Source organism: Drosophila sulfurigaster, chromosome 3 (genome assembly GCF_023558435.1).
Source record: "Drosophila sulfurigaster albostrigata strain 15112-1811.04 chromosome 3, ASM2355843v2, whole genome shotgun sequence".
Classification (NCBI taxonomy): domain Eukaryota; kingdom Metazoa; phylum Arthropoda; class Insecta; order Diptera; family Drosophilidae; genus Drosophila; species Drosophila sulfurigaster.
The window spans coordinates 24,485,132-24,510,040 of NC_084883.1; the positions used below are offsets into that span (position 1 = coordinate 24,485,132).

A 24,909-nucleotide genomic window follows, 5' to 3' on the forward strand; every position below is an offset into this window, starting at 1 on the left:
GTAAGTTCAGAATTCGGATATATTTTTTTTTTTGTCTTTTTTTTAGAGAATCAGTCAATCAGAATTGAGCATAGTAGATAGATTCTATTTTATTATATGTACATGGAACTAGAGAACTTTTGACGAATCAGCGTATTTATTCTATCTGATTACGAACGTGAGGGAAATTTAAATCGAAAAATACAAGAATATAATGGCAACAAATGCGTATTTAATTCATTCTTTGTTAACACATTTCCGTGGTTTTCGTTTTTGTTGTTTCTGTTTGCTTTTATCCCTTCAACTTTTTTGCAGCTTGCTTGCAGTTGCATTTGCTTTCAGTCAACTCTGAAAATGGGGGCAACTGCAAATTTTCATTATAATCGGAATATACTCTTATATTTTGTGTTATAAAAGCATTTCTCGTGTATCTCAATAATTTGATGTCATATTTATATGCATAGCATTTGCCCCCGAACATAACCAAATTGTTGTTATTTTTATTCTGTTGCCCTTGCTGATGTTGCTGCTGTTACTGATGATGCTGCTGTTGCTGCTGCTGTTGCTGGTGATTTTTCCTTTTTGGCTCTGTTTTATTTACCAGAAAAATATACAGCCAAATGGCTGGACAGATGGATGGAGAGACAGACATACAGGCGATGGGAACGCAAGAGAGACAATACTGGCAGACAATGCTGCAATTGTTCACAGCGGGCAGCGACGAGTCGAGAGCGGGGTGAAGACCCGGGCTGAGGACGAGAACATCCTTGACAAGTGGTAATGGAAGTGGGCCAACTCTCGACGCTTATTGTTTGTAAGTGGCTTATATTGTGCACAATAACAAACAAACAAACAAACAAACAGACAGACAGACGGACAGAGAGACAGACAGCAATTCAGTTCAGTTCAGCACGTTGGCTTATAAAGTTGTTACAGATGTGTGCAAAATATACAAATTTTCACATTGTTCTTCTACCTTTTCAAGTGAAAATAATTACACTTGGTTTCATTCATCACACAAACACACACACACACAAACCGTTAAGAAAAGGCGCAACATTTTCTACAAAATATAATTTTTCTAGCTTTAAATATTTGAATTTACTAATTATTTTAATGAACCATAAGCCTAGCTAAATATAATTAATTATTATTAAATATTATATATTAATTGATATCTCTCTTCTACACAGTCCATTGCCAAAAAAAAATGCTTTTGGCGTTTTTTGTTTTTGTTATACATAAACATAAACTAAATTAGACAGATGCTGGAAGCTACAAAAATTTATGTACCACAAAAATGTTAATATTTTAATATAAAATTAAATTGATTTGTGTATGCTCTAAATATCAAACAGCTGTCCTACACATATTTCGGTTTATACATCTAAACAAAAAGAGAAAATTGTTGTCGTTCGACTTTGTCAATAAATTCCCATACGTAAAATATGCAGATTTAAGAAATGTTCGAACAAAAATATACAAACTTTCATTTGTCTCTATTAAAATTGAGTTGCATAACGAAGATTTCGCAATTTATATTGCTGAGCAAATACATAAGTCATTTACCAGGTGACTAACAAGCTTTTCTTTGAATCTATTGAGAATTATTGGTACGAAAAATATATGTCATGTGGATAAATATACATTCATAGACTTATTTTATATTAAATGTGAAAACAAATTGTCTAGCAAATGAAGTTTCTATATACATAGCATTGAATAGCTGGATTTAACAGAAATATTTCCCTTGATTTCTTGTTATGCAATTTATATATGATCAAAAGTCAAAAATGCATATTCTTTATAAGCCAGACATATTAAATAGGTACACAAATTGGCAATAATTCTCGCTAGCAAATAAAGTTGTTCTATCTCAAGAGATAGCAATTTATATGTGATTTAACAGACTAACAAGATTTCCCTTAAAATATTGCAATGCAATTTATGTGTGAAGTAGATCAATCAAACATATAAATACTTTATATTGCAGACATACTAAATATGTAACAAATTGGCTATGATCCTCGTTAGCAAATAAAGATTTTCTATCTCAACTGCTTCTGATAAGATTTCCCCGAATTATTGCAGTGAAAAATGTGTGTGGGAAAAAAAATATATTTTATATGCTAGACATAGTTATATTTCTTCCAGATTAAATATTATTATAACACATACTGTACATATTGTAGTTGTAGAACTTAGTTTAATATGCTATTTAGTATGTGTACGATTTTATATACAAATAAATACACTTACAGAGTAAAGAGTTTATTATACTATATATTTATAAATTATACTATATAAGTATTATGCGTATGTTTACAAGGTACTAAGCTCTAATTATGTATGTGATTATTATATGTAGAGTTATATATTCATGGTGATTCAATGTACATTTGGGGAAGTAAGTATGCTTGCGTAGGAGTTGCGGGATTCTAGCAAAATGCATGTTTTTCTATTTATCAAACCAAAGCACACAAAAAAAAAAAAATGAAGGGTCATGAAAATAATTATAAATTTTTCATTAATGCACAAGCGAAACTTTTTTGGCTGTGCCAAATACAAAAATGGAGAAAAATAAACCCGCAGAGCGCAGAGTTGGCAAAATAAAAACATCAAAAATACAAAAAAAAAAACAACGGATAGCGGCCAAGGGGTCGCATTAGTAATTTTGGAGCGCAATGCGAAAACTTTTGCAATATAAGAAAAGTTGGAACTGTGTGATTTTCTTGTCACGTTTGCAAATGTTTATATTAAATTGTTTGTTGGCCATTGCAGTGGTGTTTGATTTGACTTTAAGGGTCGCAGTACTCCGCACCACAAAAAAAAGCACTGATAAACATGTCGGGGAGTTGATGAATGTAAAAGAGCTGCAACAAAAATTGCAAATGTGTCGCCATCGCCACAGCTGCCGCCGCAGTCTGGCCATAATTCCATAGCAAGCTGACGAGTTATCATTACCCATCTCGCTCTTCAACCATATATATCTATCTATCTGTATCTATCTCGCTCTAAGCCGAGAAGATTTTCGATTTATCATCGTTTGCAGCGCAAGCTGTCGGCATGGTATTAAGTATAGTTGGCGAATGCTACCAAAAATAGCACAAAAGAAACCAAAAACAAACAGAAAAAAATGTTGTCGGCATTGGCCCAATGGGAATACCATAAACGGTAGCCAATTCGAAGCGGATGTAAAAGCGAATGCGACTGCGACTGCGAATGCGAATGCGACACTGGGATGCAAGTGAGGAGGATGCAATGCCCAATGCCAATGCAATTTATCTGGCAGCCTGTTCGATATGCGGGTGTCTATGGCGAGGCAAGTCGAGGCGAAATTTATAGCCAGCAATTTTTCGCATATTTTTCAATGTTTTCACTCGGCGCCAAGTTAAATTTACTGGCCCAAATGTGTAGGACACATATGGACACAGTGAAGCAGACGCTTTTCTTTTTTTCACTTTTTTTATTTATAGTTTTTTTAGTTGGCAACAATTTCTGGCCAAGTTTGTTTTGCAGTTTTGTTGGCAGCAGTTATCTAACATTGTTTTGTTTTAGTTCAATTTTAATTGATTTGCGAACAAAACGAATTGTGATCGATGGTGCAGCAGGCGCAGGTGCATTTTATGGTTAGCACAAATATACAAAATGATATTAAAAATAAAAACAATTCGAATACAAAATGTATATCAATCAAAATAAATTAAATGAATTTCATTTTGAACACTTTGTTGGCTGCTTTAGTGCAGTTTTCAGTTTTCAGTTTACAATTCAATTGTCATTGCTAGTTCTAATATTTGGGGAGGAGTTTTCTACGTTTGCGTGCAACATTTACAGCGAATATTTATTTGTTTGTCAAGCGCTAAGCAAAAGCAAAATGTTTAATTGATTTTTGTAATTTAGTTGAAATTTCATTTAGAGTTTATGTTCGATTACATTAAAAGCAAAAGAATGAATTGAGTTAATTTGTATTTTGTATTTTTTTTTTTTGTAGTTTGCTTGATTAATTTTGGTTACCTCAAGGTCAACACGGTCGATACAGCGTGGTACATTTGATTTTGTCGGGGTTGTTGGCTGATCGATCGTTAAATACGTATTGTTTAATTCAATGTATCGAATGTTAATCAAAACGAAATGAAAAGATATCACAAGATGTTATGGGAAAGAAGTAAGTGTAACATTAGTAAATGCAGCTCACTCATCATAAGCTCAAAAGTTTTTGCCTTAACTAAACTTAACATTCATATTTTTATGGTATGGACTGTGGTCAGGTGAGAGGATGTTTTCAAAAGGAGGACGAGGCGCAGAGTTGTGCGGTTGTGTAACCACAGAATTCAACTCAAAGGCTGCAGTTTATGCTTTTCCGTTTTTTATTTCCATTTCACAGTGATTAAATTACTTAACGGCAAAGTGCAGTCGAAAAATTTGAATTGTTGCATAAACTGCGGGAATGCGGAAAAGTGGATTTGCAAAATGTTCTATTTGCTGCCAGTCGTTCAGACCAAAATTTTCGGCTTCTTCATGGCATATTTTTCGCGGCTTTTAGCCATATTAAAATGCTGCTGCGCTTCATTTGTAGCAGTTTTTTTCCTCAACTGCTGCCGACTATTTTCCAGCGATTTTCCGACGCTTTTCTGCGTCGTGCTGCCGTTCGACGCCAACTGTATAATGTGCAGAGTATTTTTTGCTATGGTATTTTGTTTGTTTGGCTTAAATGGGGAAATGTGTGTGTGGGAGGCTTATACACATAAGATATACATATAACGGATAGATACATAAATGGGGTTTGGGGTCGGAAAATTGCCGGAACGTGTTTGGATGGCAGGGGAAGGGGGGAGCAGAAGCATTGGTTGTTAAAACTCACCTATCTGATTGTTGTGCTGAACCAGAACCCGCCGGCTTTAGGCTCTTAAATGCTTTCAGCCACTTTGTTTTCATCGATGGCGCTGTGGCAGCGGAAAATTTGCGTTCGTTTCGCGGCGAAGTTGGCTCAACTTTGCTAACGAATAACTCCTTCTGCAAATATAAAGAGACGAGAAAGAGAAATTAAATGAAAAGTTAGTTAGGCGCAGTTGCAAATTTCCAGACACACACACACACACATACATTTGGCCAAAAGCAATTGACCCAGTCGATGTTTAAACGTCTCACGTTGCACTATAATTACAGTCATTAGAGCAACTCACAGAAGCGAGGCAGAAAGACGAATAAATTGAGAGAGAGAGCGAAACAAGCTCGTTATGGCATAATTACATGCATACGTATACGTATTACGTATACGCAATTTAGAGGCAAATGTTAAATATTTAACTGATATTCAGATATTTTGATATAAATTGTGATAGGCAGCCAACAACAACTCCGCTCCGCTCCACTCGACAGCCATTTGTGCAGTGCGTGTCGTGCCAAATAAAGCTATTTTAATTAATAATCAACACTTTGCTCAATTCCACAAAATGTAATTATGCCACGCACACATACACACACACACGCAGAGAACAGAACACACACACGTTCGTACATATATACATGACACTTTGTAACGATAATTAAAACCACGTGTGACATTTGGTCACAGTTTAGTTAGCCCATCATTGTAATACCCTTTCTCTGTCTCTGTCTCTGCGACTATCTCTCTCTTACTCTTTCGCTTTGCTCCTCTCCCTCTCTCTCTCCCTCTTGTGGTTATCAGAGTGCAGTACTTAAGTGGCCTCAGCAATAAATGCTGAAATTGTTTATCCTGTGGCTCTTTTAATGGCATACGGAATTTCGATTAAATGCGATTTAGTTGCACATTGTGAAAAAGGGGCATAAACACATTTCTGTTGCATAAATCATCTGCAAGAACTGATTTTGACTTGTGTTTTTTCCCAGAAACATTCTGTTTAGACAGCAATGCTGTTTCTGTTGTAAAGCGCAAAGTTCTTGGCAAATAAATTTGGAAAAAATTCAGGCGAGTGTAATTGAGTGAACAAAAGTTGTAGTATTTGTTTGCTATACATATTATTGAATTAATTATTTTATTTAAAAACTGATACAACCCATTTATTAATACTGATTAGCAGCGTTGAGTAGAAACAAATTTCTTTATGAAACGAGTGTACTAGACTGTGAGATACTCGAAACCCATCTCAAATGAAAGCAAAGCATTGTGGTATTATACTTTAAATACACCAAATAAATGCAAAAATAAACCGAAGTTAATATTTGGTATATTAATATACCAATATATGTGTTTTATATATACCAAAGAGTGCAAAATTTACTAGATTATCAATCAAAGCTAACAAGAAACGGCATATTCTTGGTACATTAATGTATCATTACGTTCAAAATATATCAAAGAGTGCAAGACACACCAGATAAAGAAAGTACACAAGAAAATACACAATTAACCAATGCAATAAAAGAAGAAGACAACCACAAAGATATATTTTATTTCCTCAGAATTATTTTAGTATATTTTAGATTTATAGTATTTCCATAAGTTATTTGATTCTATTAGTATTTTATTACAGCTTCAACTATTTATAAACTTGTTTTTCAAAAGTACTTTTAGTTCTTAAGCCCGTTTCAAAATAGTACAGAAAACATTCTCTTCAACTTCCGAATAACCCAAAGCTTAGAAAGCCATTTAGGGATTATACAAAACAACATGGCGACAATCGAAGGAAGAAAGGAATCGAAGCACTGTTAATAAAATGCACGTGTTGTGCTTGACATAAAGCTAAAGAGAAATAAATGGACACTTTCAGACAATTGTTCGCAATATTATTCGCACATTCTCCAAAAGGATATAATTGAACTTTTCAGTTGTCACTTTGGGCTCGTGTCATTGCACATTGATGGCAGAGCTGAGCAGAGCAGAGCTGAGCAGAGCGTTGTGTGCAATTGCCAAGAATGATATTGACTCATCGTATGTTTTCAACTAGGAGACAGGCAGATAGACAGGCAGACAGACAGACGATTGGTTGGTATAGCCTTGCCACGACAATAACAAAAGTAACAACTCAAAATTCAGCACTCTCACCAATTGCAACATTTATAATGCAACGAGGCGCGTGCAGTTTGTTGCCACTGCTGTTGCCTTTTGATGTGAATTGCGAATACTATTTTCGACATGTTATTTTCTCCGTGTTTTTATTTTTGTTTTTGTTTCGGTTTTTTTTAGTGTTTTTGGGAAAGGGAGACGAGTGACAGAGGCATGACAGTAGATTGGCACCAGGGCGTAAGCTCGCCCTCATGTCTGACAGCAGGATATTAAACTTGCCACCCAGGGATAGGCAAAACGAGCAAGAGAGAGAGAGAGAGTGTGAGTGAGCTATCGATATGAATTGCACACAATGCACAAGCAATGCAATTTCATATGTTATATGTGGCTGGCAACTATGAATTGCTCTTTTGATTGTCATAAACGTAAAGCGAGAAAAATGCATTTATAAACGAATAAATGTGCTCGGCCGCAATTAAAAATGCATTTCATTTGGATGACAAAGCTGTGCGCTGGCAAAGCGGTGATTGCGTTTATCCACAATTAATATGCACACAGCATTTAAATTAAGATTAATTTCAATTTCAAGCGAAAGACCTTAAGCGCAAATTAAAGAGCAGCATAGTTGAGACAAATGGAGAGGATGAAGAGGAGGAAAAGTGAAAGACGAAAATTGTAGGGGCCAAAAAGACATGGGAGAGGCCAAGATAAGAAGCTGTTGCCTGACGTTGAGCACCAGCATCAGGAGCAGCATCAGCAGCAGCAGCAGCAGGACATTTAAGTGTCTCTATCTTTACATGTGTGTCTCTGTGTGTGTGTTTGTGTGTTGTGGGTGTTTTGTTGGGTGGCTGGTGGCCGTAATGGACATGTGGCTGTCATGTTGCCTTTGTCATTGTCGTTGAGGGCGTGTCCTGTGCCATAAATTTATGCATGCAGTGCATAAAATTCAAATTAAAGGAGCCGCCGCGCATCCTGCCAGCGACAAGTACACGTTTTGACACTTTACAACACTAGTGGGCCTGGCCTCCTGTCGCCAGCTTGCCCGCTGCCAGTTGCCAGCCTCAGTCGCAGTCGCTGTCGCAGTCACAGTTCATGTCTCAGTCTTCATCATAGTCGCCGTCCGCATTCTGTTGGCAACTGTAACCCGCAGCTGCTGGGGCTGCTTTATCGCCCGGACTCGCTGCTGTCAGGGCCAACTAGCTGCAAAAACGGGAACCCAAATGTGGGCGTTGTCCTCGCTCCTTCTCTCTCTGTCTCTATCTATCTCTGTCGCTCAGCTCAGCAATCAGTGGCCATGCAGCACAGCTGCACAATGAAAAGAGGAATCAAATGTTGCCCTTGTCTCTTCGGCTTCGGCTTCGGCGTTTGCCTTTTGCGCTTGCCTTTGGCCGTACTTTAAAGTGCTTTTGAGTGCAACTTCAGTTGCATATAATGCGCTCTAATTGATTTCCTTGCAACTTGTCGAAAGTGGCTTTTAAGTCCAACAGCAGCAGCAGCAGCCAGCAGCCAGCACTTGCCGCAGTTACTTTAATAACGAACTGCAAAGAAGAACTTTTTTGAGCTGACTTCATGATGATGCTGATGATGAGGCAAACAGACGAAGGTTTTGCTATCGCTGGACTCGTGGGAATTGGCCGAAATACAACAAAAAAAAAGTCCCGAAACGAAAAATTTATGACTGTCACAATTTTTAATTATGTTGCTCTCTACTCTTTTGCCTGGCGCAATATTGAAACCACAAAGGTATCATAAATTGCCGTCCACTTGGCATCTCTCCCCCACCCGTTCCTCTATCTCCATCAAATAAAACAACAAAAGGCGACCAAGAAATGTTCAAGTTGGATCAACAAAAGGCGCAACTAAAAATTTGCCTCATTAAGACCGCAACAAAAGCTGACCATTATATGAAAAACAACAACGAGAAGAGCAACAGAGGAACAAAAAACAGAAGGCAATCTCAGTTAGTTATTTCGCGCTTCATCTGGCAGACTAGATTGCAACCCCAGAGTGAAAAGGGGCATGCCACACACACACACACACACACACATACACAAAGAGATACTATCACTTGTTGTAATGAGCTATTCGAGCGCGTGGATATGCGCATATTTTATTGCCACTTTGATGAGCAGCAACAGCAGCAACGGCAGCAGCCATAGTTGAGGCATTGTTAACCCATATTTTTTCAAATGCCGCTCGCTTGGCATTTTGTTGCGCCTCCTCCGTAGGCTGCTGCTGTTGCAGGGACGCAGTCATTAGTGTGCAATGCAGGCGGCGTTTACTTCATGGCTTTTAGAGCGGGGCCCAACTAATTGCAAAGCCGAGCACGGCTCGAGCTTCATATGAGTGCCGTGCAAATATGCTTAAGACAATTTAGCAAACATGAAACGACACACACAGAGGCAGCAGACATTAAACAGAGACAGCAACAGAGTGTAGTGTAGAGTAAAAGAGAGAGAGGGAGAACTGGGTGCTGGATGCCCAAACAAACATTTCCGTAAATTACACGCATTTGTCAAAACGAAACAATGCGCAAAGTGTTTATTTGTTTTAGTGAGTGCTTTTGAGCGCAAAAATGACTCAACACAAAAACTGCAACAGCCAGGCAGCCAGGCAGCTAGCGGAGTGATGTGGCTGCTTGTCTGTCTGCTGGTACACGACTCCCCCTTCCTCTCTCTATGTCTCCTGCTGTGTTTAGAGAAAATGTAGCAACTTCTAATGGGTTTGCTTGTTGTTGAGATCATTGTTGTTGGGCGCGCTGCAGCCAAGCGCGAAATGTAGAGCAGCGATTATGCAACCACATGCAATGACAATGCAACATCGATCCATGCTTCGCACTCCCCTCTCCCTCTCTCTCTATCTCTTCCCCTTCCCAACATGGCGCCACACCACGCGGCGTATGCGCAATTTGTAATTTTCATTAACGCCTAAAAGCAGCAATTAGTTTTGCCCATTCCCACATTCCACTTTCATTCCCAATCCCATTTCATTTTTTCTCGTAATTCTTGCTTTGTGCTGCTCGCTGTCGCCATCGCGTTTGCTGTGGTTGCATTGAATTAAAGAGCACACTCAAAGCACGCCACATGCTGTCAATGCAAAATTCCCAAATGACACATCTCATTTGAAGCAAAAAGCCGCCTGTGAAGATAACTGCGAATGACTGCAAAATGGACTTCAACTTGTGTCCAATGAGCTTTTAGCGTGATGCACTGGAAAGTTGTGGCAGCTAGAGACAGAATCACTAAATGTTAGTTTAGTTAAGCTTTTTAAAGAATATTTGGTGCACATCAAATGCGATTAGAAGTAGTTAGCAACTTTTCAAGCTTTGTCAAGAAATTGCAAAATCTTTTAAAGAAAATATACTTTTAAAACAATTTACTTTTCAAGATTTTAGCTTTCAGTTAAGTTTCAGTCAGTTGCCACCATTTTAGCGCTTAAAGATTTTAGCAATTACTCTGAAAATCACACAAGCATTAGTCATCATTCAAATAATAGTTATAAAGTCCAGGCGACAAGTTTGTGCTTAATAGTTCTGCAACAAGCTGATTGACAATTACTAAGGGATTAAGTAATCAACGAATATGCATAAATAACAGACAGCAGCTATTGTCAATCTAAGCCCTCTGCTAAATCTCGTTGTAACGACTTTGGCTACAGCTTATTGCCGGATTAAGTCGATTGAGGCAGAAGCTTATAAAGTTGTAGATTTATTTCAATGTGTCTCACTTAGAATTCAGACATTACAGGAATTTTCAATTGCAATATGCTCGAGTTTGCACAGCATTAAAATCAATTCATGAAGTGTCGGAATGCCTTAAAAGCAGTAAGAATTTGCAGACACATTCATGCCCCACTTTCGTTAGAGTTGCACTAAAAATGTACGAGGCACATATCTGAGATGAACTAAAAAACACATGTAGCAATTTTTACGGCCAGCAATTAAAGCTGCACTAGCAGAAAGGAAAAAGAGAAGGAGAATGGTGAGTGGAGAGTGGAGTAAAGTAAGCAGCAATTGCAGAGCTCCATACGCCAGTACTTTTTCCCTTGGGGCAGTCTGGGCAGAGAGGCAAGTCTGATAAGTGCGCGTAATCGGCTCACGCTTAACGCCTTACCGAAGGCAGTCGATACTCAGTGGCAGTCTCCAGCGTATAAAGAGCCAAAGCGAGGCAATGGCATCGCCAACGGCGGTGCAGAGACAACGCCAACGCGAACGCCAAGCGACACCGACACCGGCAACAGCAACAGCAACAACAGCAGCACGGCAGCCACGGCAGCGACAACCGGATGCGGATACGGATGCGTAGCGGCGCCATTTGCATGGCTTGTTGGGGGAAGCTTTTATTTATTATTTTGCCCAGCCTTCGGGTGGGCGTGCGTATTTTATGGCTGCGTGCCGCAATTTCATGTCATATGAAGCCGCCTTTTATTGTCCATATACACACGCTCACACACACACATTGCCGCTTTAAGGCTACAAAAAAAAAAAGAAAAAACAACGAGAAGCCCAACCAAACCAAAAGAACTAACTGCCAGTCGTGCTAATGCACAGTTATGGCTTTCATTAGGCAGCAAACAGAGCCGACAGAGAGCAGCATCCAAACAGCACCAACAGCAACAGCAACAACAACAACAACAGCAGCTGCCACAGCATCAGTTTCATGGCAGTCGAGTCCAGTTGAGTTCAGTCCCCAGGGCAAGTTGGTTAAACTGCGTGAAATGCTGAGGCCAGTAGGAAGAAGAGGTAAGAGGAGAAGGGGACTGAAACACACACACACACACGCAAAACTGGGCTCTAATGAGACTTTAACTGGTTGCAGCTGCAACCTTGTCTCAGTTGTTGCTCTGATGTTGCTGCCTCTTTGGTCACCTGAAAGCGTTGCGTTGCGTGCTGCTTTTCTATCTACCTTCTTTTTTTTTGCAATTTGCATTTTTTGCTTGTTCTTTTTTATTATTTTTTGTAGCACAGTAAAAACAAAAAAAAAGGCAACAAAAAGGGGTGAAGGGAGGGGGAGGCAGACAAAGGGAAACTCATATGCTGCCCTCAAGTTTTCTACTTGTGTTTTATGGATTTTCTTCTTGCTGCCTGACATTCTACGTGACTGCCATCAATTTTCAGTGGCATTGCCGCTTCATTTTGCATACAGGTGAATGGCTGAACAACCTCGCTCCCCACCTCCCACCCTCCCGCTCTAAGTGTAAGTGTGTATGTGTGCGGCATGTCCTTGTGCTCTTAACTCGATTTGGAATTGGTTTAAAAGGCAACGTGTGCGGGAACTGCTGATCAGCATACCTCAAATGGCATTGCATTTTCCTCTTACTACCAAACAAATTTCACATTCAGTTTCTGCTGCTGCTGCTGCTGATTTCCTTTGCTTTTCTCTTCGTTCTTTTTTTTTGCTTCTCGTTTTTTTTCTCGTTCTTTTCAAAGTATGCAGAAGGCGATGGAGGGTGCGTTTTTATGTCGCTTTATTATTATGGCAAGTGTAAATGTGGAAAATTGTGTGCGTGTTTGGGACAACTCTCCCTCTGTGTGTGTGTGTGTGTGTGTGTGTGTGTGTGTGAGCGTATTTATTTCTTGCTACGTCCGTTTGTCTGTCCTTTAGTCCTTCTGTCTGTCTGGCTGCCTGCCTGGCAGGTGTTCCTTGGTCCAGTTTGGCGACGTTTGGCTCCTACGTTTTGCTGCTGCTGCAGTGCAAATTGATTTTCAATAGCTGAGTGGTTTTTGATTCAATAAAATGACATACTCAGTTGACTCTCAACCAAGTAGAAGGCCATCTAGCTACGTGCTGCTTGTGTGTGTGTGTCTATTCCTCTTTCACAGCTTTTGTGTGTGTGTGTGTGTGTGTGGCATCTTTTAGGTTTGCCAATGGCATTGGAATCTGCTTTGGTTCTGAAACTACGCAACTCAATTCATACGAACCTAATTCAGTCTCTTTACCATGCTATTTATATACTCTACAAACCACAAAAAAAAACGTGAATATAAAAAATAAAAACGTGAATGCCCTTCGCTATAATTGATGGGCCTATAAATATAGATACATCGATTGGTCAGCTAGCTGGCTCTCTGGTCACTGGCTGGCTGGCTTTCTGATAAATGGTCAAATGGTCTTGTGTTTTACACGTGACAGCTTAAAAGTGATTTATCAAACTTGCATTTGCCTTTCGTTCAGTTCATCTTCTAAGCGAATTGGCGGCTAACTGACTTATCAATCAAGCTTCCCCAATAAGTAGGCAACATTATTTTTGCATGTGCTACTAAGAAGTTTCTCCTTCTCTCTCTTTGGGTGTGTGTCCCACTTGACTGCGGCTCAACACATGCATTTCTAATTAAAATGTGTTAGCACACACGCTCACAGACACGAAAGTACTTATTTGAGTCAACGCACACACAGAGAGAGAGACAGGTACTGAAAGACATACACTATGTGTGCTATCTGCTTAATTACTTAGTGGCATAGCAAGGCATAATATGCATAATTTAAAGTGCATATGTCCCACATGGCAGACGGATGTCTCTCAGCTCCCAGCTGATTAAGTCGACAACAGGCCAACTCCAACAACTCGCAACTCGCATCTCGCAACTCCCCATTCAACATGAGAGTCAACGTCCACTTTCGGCTCCCCCCTTGGGGTGGGTGGTGGCAACTACTTCGGCTTCAGTTTCTGTTTCAGCTTCAGCTGCACCTTCTCCTGTCGTTGCTACTGCTGGTGCTGCTGCCCGCCAGGCATTTCACACGCAAACTTTTATTGCACTGACAAAATGGTTGCTGCGGTTTTTCTTCTTTGCTTTGTGCAAATAAAATAAAATATATGAGTGTGTGGGTGTGGGTGTGTGTTGGCTGTCTCGGTGTTTGTGTGTGGGAGTCTGGGAAATGGAGCGGAAAATATGCTTGTGCCAAATGGTATGGTGCGGTGACGCTTGAGCTGTTTTATCCACCATTCCCCATCCCCTCTATGGCTACAATAACAACAATAAAGCATTCCGAATATGGCACACAACAAAAAAAAGAAGAGGAAATCAAAATATTTCCGCAACTTAAATTGAAAACTGTCAATTGGTTTTCATGTGCGAGAGACTCAACAAATGTTTGTGTGTGAGTGTTTCAGCCTTTCAGCCGCATGAAAAATACATTTAGCGGTATGGTATATAGCAAAATGGCTTTTTTTCCCATGAACATTTTAGCCTCACTTTTTCGATGACTTCGTTTTTGTGCCGCTAATAAAAAATCAATTAAGTTGGTCATGTTCGTGCCAGCTCATAACTTCAGCAGGCTCAAAATCGATGAAGCAATGAAGAAGGAATTACCCAGCTGAACACCTACACACAACTATACAGAGAGTGAGAGCATGAGAGAGGGGGGAAGGCATTGAGTGCTACACGAGGCGCGATAATTGATGTCAAATGCGACGTGTGCGCCCATTGCAGTCGTTAATCATATAGGCTCAGGTATGAGCACGAATCGAATACGAACTTAATAGACACATACACACACATACACGCACACACACGCACACATGTCGCAGACGACATCGCTGTCCTTGTCGTGAGGAAGGAGCTGTTGCAGGCCGAGAGTGTGTGCAACCAAGCAATTGCGACCATCCAGCAGTGGCTTGTCTCAGTTGGGCTGGCACTTGCGCCGCATAAAACGGAAGCCGTGCTGATAAGCAGCAGGAAACGTGTAGAAGTAGCGAAAATTTCGGTTGGTTGCACAACTATTTCGTCCAAAAGAGCGATTAAGTATCTGGGAGTATGGATCGATACAAGGCTCAGCTTTCGAGAGCACCTGGAAGCGACGAGCAATAAAGCTGCAGGCATGAACCGGCTACTTTCGAGGCTCATGGCGAATATTGGAGGCCCAAAACAATTGCGACGATCGCTGATCGCGGGTGCCATGCGATCCATCGCACTGTTCGCGGCACCAGTATGGGTTCGAGCACTGGACACTAGGAGTTACTGCCAAGGGCTGGAGGCAGCGTTCAGGAAGAGTGCCATCCGCATCATTAGCGGATTCCGCACAATCTCTGAGGACGCTGCGTTCGTCATTGCTGGTGTACCTCCGTTTGTGGAAATGGCCAGAGAGCGAGCTGATACCTATAGGCAGCTGCGTTCCCGGTACCACAGCAACGCCGAAACGCGAACCGTGCGGACGGCAGGACGGCAAGAATGCCTAGAGAGGTGGCAAAGACGTTGGGATAGGTCTCCAAAAGGCCGCTGGACGCATCGGCTCATCCCGAACATCGGGGAATGGACCGGCAGGAAGCACGGCCAAGTCAACTTCCACTTGACTCAGGTGCTAAGCGGCCATGGATGCTTCAGAAGCTATCTGCACCGCTTTGGTCATGAAGCTTCTGGCAACTGCTCTGAGTGTGGAACACTGGAGGATGCTGAGCATACTATGTTCGCCTGCAAGATATACGGATCACTACGCAATGACTTGGAAAGGGCACTTGGCGTATCGATTGCGGTGGGAAACTTGGTCCCGCTTATGCTGCAATCAGTGGGCAACTGGGTCGTGATATGCGAGTTTGTGTCAACTGTGATGCAGACCCAACGAAGCATGGAGAGAGCCAGGAGAGAGTCGATGGAATAGGTGGCGCTATGTCTCTTGTGAAGCATTGCTTCACGGCCGTACCACAGGAGATCGCTCTGCCCTATACCCATCATAATTTATTTATATTGTATATCTCGTTAGCATATTAAAACTAGTAATAGTAGAGTAAAGTCGAAATAAAAAAAAAAAAAACACGCACACACATACTGCCATCTCGCTTGCACACGTACGTGCATAATTAGCGGGGAAAAAATCAGTTGCTGTCATGGCAAAACGCTCGCTGATTGAGTGCTGCAGATTAACAAATTCAGCCTCTAGGCAGCAGCCATAACAACAACAAACAAATAAAGAGAGAGAGACATAGAAAGGGAGGGGAGAGTGAGAGGTAGCTAGTGACAATAACAACACTCGCAGCCAGTTGTGGCAATGTTTGTGCGTCAAAGCACAAAATACACTTGAGGCGAACAATTTAATTCGTTTGGTAAACAGCACACGGAGCTGGAACGTGCAACAAAAATGGTTGGTCGACCAGACTGTGGCAAAGAGACTGAATAAATACTCACTCAGCAGACAGAGATAGAGCTAATGTGAGCGAGAGCGAGAGAGAGAGCGAATGAGAGTGAGTGAGCAGACAGATTGTGTGTGAGGCAGTTGGGACATGACTGCACACTGAGGCAAAGCAAAGACCACTTCCTGTCATGGCCTAAGCCACGCTGCCAGCCAAGCACTACTTGGCTAGCTTACAGCTATACACCTACACACCTACACTCGCACACACACACACACAGTGAGCGCACGTAACTTGGCCCGGGCCGAGCGAGGTGTCACTTTTGCTAACACGAAACTTTTAATGCCGCTGCCGCTGCGGGTCGCGGCCATAAAAGTATTCATTTGTCATTGTCAGGATGCAGGCTGCGTCTCCGTCTCTGTCTGCGTCTGCGTTGGTTTTGCTTCTTCTTCGTTGGCCCAAAACTCGCGCGGCGCTTTAACAAAAACGCTTAAACGCCGCTCGCCACAGAGAGCAAGTAATTCCACGAGCCAAGTGCTGAAAACTGCTGACTGCTGCCAGCAGCTCTTAGGCTCATTAATATGCAATAGTGTGAGACAGCAGCAGCAGCAACAGCAGCAAAAGATAGAGCAGCGTTCTATGTATATCGAGAAGGTTGCCACCTGCTGTGCAATGCAACATCACATTCAATTATTTAAATTTTCATTAAGTTTGCCAGCAACAACAGCAAAAACAGCAAAAAAAAAATGCCTGTGGAAATTTCATAAAGTGTTAAGGCAAAATATTGAAACCAGGCAAAAGCAAAGCCAGGCAGCAAAAGCCAAAGGGAAAGCGAAGGCAGCTGAAAGGAAAGCCAACCTCAAGGCGGGCGCAAAAAAATTGGTCAAGAAGAGTGTGCTGAAAATGCAAAGCTATGCGGAATTTATTAAAACGCCGAGGTCGATGTTAAGAAATTGCTTTTGACGCAAGCCAAACAAGCGCATATCCGACGTTAGCATGCTCTCTTTTTCTATCTAATTACCCACACGTAGCCATCAAAAGGTCAAACAGTAATGTACCTGAATGTTAGAGTATACAAAAGGTCAACTGCATAGAGCGAGAGAGAGTAAAATCGCCGCCAGCTGCTAAATGCCCGCTGTGTGCTTGGCAAAAAGAATTTGCTGAGCTGTCAATATTGCAAATTGCATAAATGTAGCTTGGCTTTTTTCTTCATTTTCTTCATCTTCCAGTCTGTCTGTCTGTGTGTCTCAGTGTTTTTTCTGGGATTTTATGTTGTTGTTTTTGCGTGTTGCAGCAAACCGGGCACCGCACATCACATGCCATCATTTGAATTTGATGGGCGTGTTAAAAATTCACTCACTCAGAATATAGCACTCATGGCATATAACAAGCACATACCTAAGCCATAAAACGACCCGCGGCAACGGCAAGCAACCAAAAACTTTGACAGCCGCCCCGCTCGTCCGCACACATACACTGCGTATACGTAATAACTTACTCGACAGATATGCGGGCGTCTCGTTTTGGGTGCTAAAGGCAAAGGTATGCGAGTCTGTTGGCTGGCTGCCTGCTTGGATGGTTGCCTCACTGTCTGACTGCCTGACTGCCTGGCAGGCGTAATCTTACTCCCAAGTGCCAATAAGTCAGTTATAAATTTGATATCAAATTAAGCAAGTTGCGGGCGTTTGCTGCACCAGCAGCAGCAGCACATGCAACCAAGCAGTCTCGAGTCTTCAGTCTCGAGACGATGTTGTTGCCCGCCCTTGTCGCTTGTCTGGCCAACAAATTGCCAGTCTTTCGAGACCATGAACAGCCTGCATCGTTGCTTACTTGCTTCACATATTGTAGTTGGCTTTTGGCCCTTAGTTATGGGCCATGCTGCAACTTCGACTGCAGCTTGTTAGCGTAACTTACAGAGCCAGCCTCAAAAGAGACTCGTCTGAATGCACACATAATACGCCAACAAATACTCGAACATATATCACATATATGGGAGAGAGAGATATGCTCATATTTTTGGCATCGTTACGAAATCACGAGCTATTCGCATTCGTATGTGTCTTGTGTGCTTCACTTCGTTTCACTCGTAGTTTAATAATAGTCATATTTATCGATTAAAGTTGGGAAAAAAATACTGTGTAAACTTTTCAGTTGGCAAGTGCAAGACACTACAGCGGGGGAGGCAGAAGGGAAGGGGGCTAGGCACGGCCTGTGGCAAAGTTGACACATAGTTTTCAAATACCTTTGACATATTTATGATGTGTGCCAGCCCGGCCAAAAGTTTCGAGCTGACAGTACTCGCAATATATATACAATTTTTCAATTTTTGATTAAAGTTGTAAAACTCATAGCACCCAAAATGGAAAAGTTTATAGATCTATATACAGATACGGGTAAAAGTATTGGCGATTTAAATTGTTGACGTTGCATAAATCTGACATTTTACAGCAAAAAGAAAGGTTTCCGCTTTAAAAACGTAGAGAAAAAAGTAACAAAGCTGCAGTAGAAAATTTCTGACCATGAGCAAAGCAAAAGGATGCGGTATTATTGTTAAAATATACAAAATTAATATGCTAAAATATAACGAAAGCTGTATTTGGTATTTTATACAGTATAAAATATTCCAGATTAGCAATTATTTTCTAAATAACTTCTACAATTTTTACCAATGTATTTCCAACCACAAGCATAGCAAAATAATATACCGTTCAAATATATGTTTAATACCATACAGTACAAAATATACCATATTATCAGCCAAAGCAATAAGAACTCGACTACAGCAGCATTTTATGCCATTCACACTTCTTTCCTAAAATACTTCTACAATTTATATCTTATCGAAACCAAATTTTCATGATTTCATCATTTAAATTCAAGCTCTAAATCTACAATTTAATGCCTTTATCAAAGGTGAAATTAAGCTGCATAAATTAAATTTCGTATTGCTGTTGCCGCTCATTATTAGCTTAGGAAAATATTTGCCTGGCTTGTAAAAGCCCTTTTGTTGGAAGCCCCTGAACAACTGAGTTTATGTGGCATGCATGCAGTTTGCATATTTTAATTTGGACAAATATATTGCGAGCGGGCAACGTGGGTCAAGCTGTGAAAGAGAATAATTGTAAAAGACTGCGATATATTCTCACTTAGCAGCCAAAGCCAGAATGCATTAAGAATGGTCAAATATACAGAGAATTACATTGTTGGCTTTTAAAAGGCAACTGAATTAGCAAAAGCTGGAGCATAAACTCAGCTTAAACTACAATTAGAATAAAGTAATTGCAATTTAATAAATTCCAGCTAGAATTATTAATGAGGAGTGGTGTTTGATGTATCCAATTAGCACTTTCGCTCATTGTTTGTAATGGAAACATCAATTGGTAATCAAATAGTTTTTTGGTGCTGTTGGCGTTTCGCGTTGGCTTTAATTGCATATTTTAGCTGGCTACGCTGGCTTAGGAGACTACATAATTGAGTGCCAGCAGTGCCATTAAAAAGTAAGCTGATATTACGCGCCATGGCTGCAGGGACACTCAGTTTTCTAGTCAGCTCAGTCAGCTCAGTCAGCCCAGTGAAGCATCCCAGGCCAACACAGCAGCAGCAGCAACAGCAGACGCCACTTGGTAAGTGCAAGTGAGAATAAGAGTGTCAAATTTCCGCTGCTACAGCCAGCTGCTCTCCGTTTCTCCCCCGCGCTTTTCCCTTTCGCCATTCCGGGGACAAGCAAACACTCTCAACTAAGCAAACAGTTGTCAATTTCTGGCAGGGCAAATATTTTTTCGCATTCGCCTTTTGCACTCTTGGCAGACAGAGCCCACACTTGTGTTGACTTCTTTCCACTGTTTCCCCTCTGTGTGTTGGCTGGCTGCAGTTCTTTTCATTCTTTCTAATACTACTGAGTGCCCGTTTGGTATTTGTAGTCTGCTGATATTAGAATTGGAATTGAAATGCGACATACTGCTGCTGTCCACACACACACCACACACCATACACCGCACAGCGAAGAGCGATATTGCAAGCGAGTAGCGAATTTTCTGCCGTTTGCAGTCATGTGGAAGATGCCGCTCAGCATGCACACAGCGTGGTCAGCAGCAGCAGCAGCAGCAATGCTTGGAGATGGAAAGCAACGAGATAAAGGCACACATATGTGTGGGAAGAATACCGCACAAATTACATTTTTGTCTCTGGCAAATTGCGGTCTGCATATTTCCCAAAAAAAAGTATGCAGCGCGGTAAAAGTGTGTTGCATGCAGCCACACACACAGGTATTGGTATTCAAAGGCACACACACGGACACCCACACACACATACATACACACAGAGAGATATGCTCTCAAATTTCTAGCAACAATGACACTCGTGGCCCACTCAACTGCATGTTTGTAAACGTTGCTCAGGCACAAGGACCTCTTGCAAGAAAGCCAACAAAATGGCAGCAATGCTTGTCCATATTGTTGTTGTCTGTCATTTGCGAGTGTGTTGCATGTGTGTGTGTGTGTGTGTGTGTTGGTCTATGCAGTATCTAGAGATAAGCGCATATAAAACAAGCTGAGTGGCTTGAGCCGCAAAACAAAAGCTGCAAAATTCAGTGCAACGCACTCGACACGCCGCACGCTTGTTGCAACCTCCGTTCCTCCCCCTCACTCGCCACCGCATTTCACTACTGTCTCTTGGTATGTGAGTCATTTAGCATAGCCTACTCGGATGCGCTGAGGTGCAGTAAACAACGAACAGAGGTCGACTGAGAGAGAGAGAGAGAGTAGCGAGAGGTGGGGCACAATCTGCCCTGGCATCCAGTTGCTGACAGCGGGGTCATACAGGGTGCTCTTCTTTTTTTTGTTTGAGAGAGTGAGAGGGAATGAGAGACTGTGTGATATCCGGCTTGGAGGATGTTTGCACTGATGCTTCGGCAGCTGCTGCTGCAAGCATGTTAAGTTGCGATTATAAGCTGTTAGTGCAACTGCCGATATGACGATGAGGCTTGCTTGCCAAACACCAACACACACACACACACACACACACACACAGATATTCAACCACACGTCTCGTGCCACAGGCCACATGCCGCACGGCGCTTGCCACATGACTCTTACTCATTCTCATACTCTGTTGTCTCTCTCTTTCTATCTCTCTCTCGACTGATGACTGAGCTTGAGCCGAACGACAGATTTGCATTCTGAATTGGCCACATGAAGGACGTGACAGCCTGACGGCAACTGCCTGTCAACCAGACTCAGTCGCTGCCTCCACCTCCTGAGTTGAGCTGCTGCCTCTTGTGCTCAACAAAATGTTGATCAAGTTGCCAGCTTTGTAGGTGGATAGATGTGCTTAACGAGCTGATTGCTTGATAACGTTGAAATCAATGCAGAGCGAGAGAGAGAGTGGAAGTAACATAACAATTCATAACGAGCGCAACGCAAACTAATTAGCGGCTTATAAAAACGAATGTATGCCACACACACACACACAGAGATATCTGGATCAAAGTTGCAGCTCATTAGGCATGCATCATTTATCGATAGCATTTGATTGGACTTGTCGATTACATTTTCAATTTATTTGTGCCTCTGTGTGTCTGTGTGACAGTTAATTTCAGCCTGAATTTCATTTGCCCCATTCTCGCACGCGGTTGCAGTTGGCAACATAATCGCATTGAGCTGTCATTAGTGTGACATTAATTAAGTTAATCGGCATGTCCGTTGTTATTGCTGCCGTCTGCCTTGCTCTCTTGTCTATTGTTTCAGTGCGTGTCACTCTCGTACAAAATCGAAATCCAATTAAGCAACTGCGCTACAAACGCAAAAGCCTAACTGCTGTCCCCTTTAACCCCTCACCCCCCCCTCCCATTCACAGTGCCATGCATAATTCAACGGCAAGTACAAGCTGTACAAACAAATTAGAGTCGCGCGCATTTCGAAGGCGTTTCGAGTGGGCGTGCTCCCTGGATTCGAAGGTGTCCTTTTAGTCAGGTGACTCAGCAAAGCAGCAAAGCAGCCACTGGCTTTGGCCTTTGCTTATGACTAAGCAACCAGATTCATCATTAATTCAAATGCTGTTAAGCAAACATCATTTAGCTGCTCTCTCTCTCTTTCTCTGGATTCCCCTCCCGTTCTCCTCGACCCTGAAGAAGAACTGGCCCAGCTCTTGGCTTAAGCACAGTTTATGGCATACTTATGGGCGCGTTGTTTGCCTGTTTACCAGGGGTAAACATATGGCAAGCGAGGTCGCGATTAATTAGCTACCAAAATGCCCCCAAAAACTGAAGACACCAAGAAGTTGTGTGTATCTGGTTTAGTTTACTTTGGATTAAGTCTGTTTTGCAACTAAACACAAAACAAGTTTGCCTAATAAGAAGCTAGGCCAAAGAATTATTTCTTCAATGATTTAGTATGTTAATATTGGTATATAAGTACATACCAGATTTGTATATTTAGTACAAAATAACCATATTACCAAATAATTATTTTGCTTTCCAAAATTATGGCAGATTTTTAATGTAATTGTGAATAAGTATACCAAGTATAGCATTCGATATATTTCAGTATTTTTCACTATATTGATTTGGTATAATTAAGGAATAATATCGCACTGTTTTGCTTTAATTGGAATTGGATATATTTTAAAAGGTATATTTTGTATACTCACTATACCAATTTGGTATTTTTTAATATACAAGATTTACAACAAGTTCTTTTGCATTACAAAATGATGACAAATTTTTAATGTGAAAGTTCATAAATATACCAAGTATAGCATATAGCATTCGGTATATTTCAGTATTTTTCACTATATTGATTTGGTATAGTTAAGGAAAAATATCACACTGTTTTACACTTTTTTCTAAATTTAGTGAAGAGTTCATACAGACAAAATGTATGATTATAAGAAAAAATAGATTTCAATAGAAACAAAAGTTTATTTAATTTACAATTCTTTGATTATTGCCTAAGAGATTGGTAGCTATTGTTTGCCTTAAATCATCACAGCAATTGCAACATTGATTTGAATTTAATAAATTCAGTTTAATATGCTACAAATCTTTCTCTATCCCCCCCTCTGTGGCTCTCCTGAGGCCAAGGTCAGCTTTGGTCTGCTACAAACGATTGCTTAGGGCAACTGTGATTTATGTGCTTGAAGCGTTTATAGACTCGATTATTGTGCACAAAATACGCACTAGTTATTCAGTTGGTGTATTTGCAATTATTTTACGGCCAATTTGTTTTGCTTGGCGTGAACTGCGATAGAAAATCAATTGTGTGTGTGCTGCAAAAGTAATTGCATTTGCTGCCCTCTGGACAGAGAGACAGAGAGACATACAACGTTCAGTAGTCATTCAACATTTCACATTTCAGCATGACTGACCGCAGCCTATGATAAAGTCAGAAGCTGTGTAGCTCATTATGAATATGTAAAGCTCACCTGCAGCTGCACGTCAAGGAAACTGTCAGGCGTGCCCAAGGATGTGCACACGTTTTTGTGGTTTCATTTCAATTCAATTATGCCAAGCGAAGCTGCCTTAATAATTTATCTACGAAATCAATAACTACAGCTGAAGTCGAAAACGAAACCGAAACCGAAGCAACTGCGGCGTCGTCGTCTGTCAGCATATTCATAATTAAACAGCTTGGCCAGAGAGTGAGACAGAGCGAAAGTCAAAGTCAAGTAGGTGCAAGTCGAAGTGCAGCGAATCGCATGTTTCGACAACAGCTGTTACGTGCATGTCACTCAACTGTCTGAATGTCTGTTGGTCTGCGTGTCTGTCTGTCTTTAGGCCAAAGTAAAACTTACTTATTAAATATGCAGACACGTAGCCGAAAGAAAGTTTAAAACTAAGAAATTCCCTCGATTACTTAAAGCATTCGAGTGCATAAGAAAAAGGACAACACAACCAAGCAAGAAACGACAGAAGAAAGTGTCATGAATATTTCACACACACACACACACTCCCACACACATACATATGCATATTAAGCATGCGTGCGCACAAAAGTATGCTACGAAAAATGTCGTCGCCTTTTTGCTGTCGCCGACGCTTAAACGCAAACAAATCATATGGCAACAGACAATTGAAACTGTAAGCGAGTGTGTACAAGTGTGTGTGTGTGTGTGTGTGTGTGTGGGAATCTGTGCTGTCGTTGGGTTCTTTCGCCGGCTCTCTCCAAAGTGCACTCGAGCGTTAAGAAATGAAAATACTATTTAAGCCATTTTATCAACATAATCGTAAATCATTTTGCACTTTTCGCATAAAAGTCGTTGGGCAATAAAGGACCCAATTGTCTTGTGCATATAATTTGTTATTGGATTGTGCTCGTAGCAAGGACCTCAAAGCCGAGACGAAGCTTTAGCTTTGGCTAACATTCGCCACTGGGCAAAAGCATCGAGGCAGTCACCAGCCCGCAGCCAACAGCCAGCTGCTTCCCCTTGGTGTTGATTTTCTCGGCGTTTTCTTTTTTTTCCCTTCACAGTTGTTTTTTTTTTATTTTGTTGTTGTTTTTTTTATGCTGTCATGTATATTTTTAGCTCACATTTTGCCACCCGGCCCCCAAACAACAGAAGTTGCCGGAGCTGCGTGCAGTTTGCTCCCGTTTTCAGCTACAGCTTTAGCTTCGGCTTGTGCTCTTTTTTGTCATACATTTCACGCTCCAAAGCGCACAATGGCCAAGAGCTGAAACTGACGCTAACGCTGACGCTGAAGCTGAGAATGGAGAATGGAGAAATGTAGAACTGGAGCCAGGAGAGACCACATCATTATATATGAACAGTTTGCCGCACACGTACACAATGCTGGAGTTACTGGCCATAATGGCTGCCAATGTGAGCTGAGCTCTTGCCACTTTCTCACTCGTATGTATGCGAGCGAGGACTTATCGCCCACG

The 24,909-nt window shown here is 41.3% G+C and overlaps 1 protein-coding gene across 1 annotated transcript in view; it reads right to left on the reverse strand.

The window, feature by feature from the left end:
* LOC133845199 (uncharacterized) overlaps nucleotides 1-24,909 on the reverse strand; it is a 73,528-nt gene that overhangs the window by 22,511 nt on the left and 26,108 nt on the right. The window contains 2 exon segments of the mRNA XM_062279588.1: nucleotides 3,997-4,053; nucleotides 4,844-4,995. Coding sequence (XP_062135572.1) covers nucleotides 3,997-4,053; nucleotides 4,844-4,995 — 209 coding nt within the window.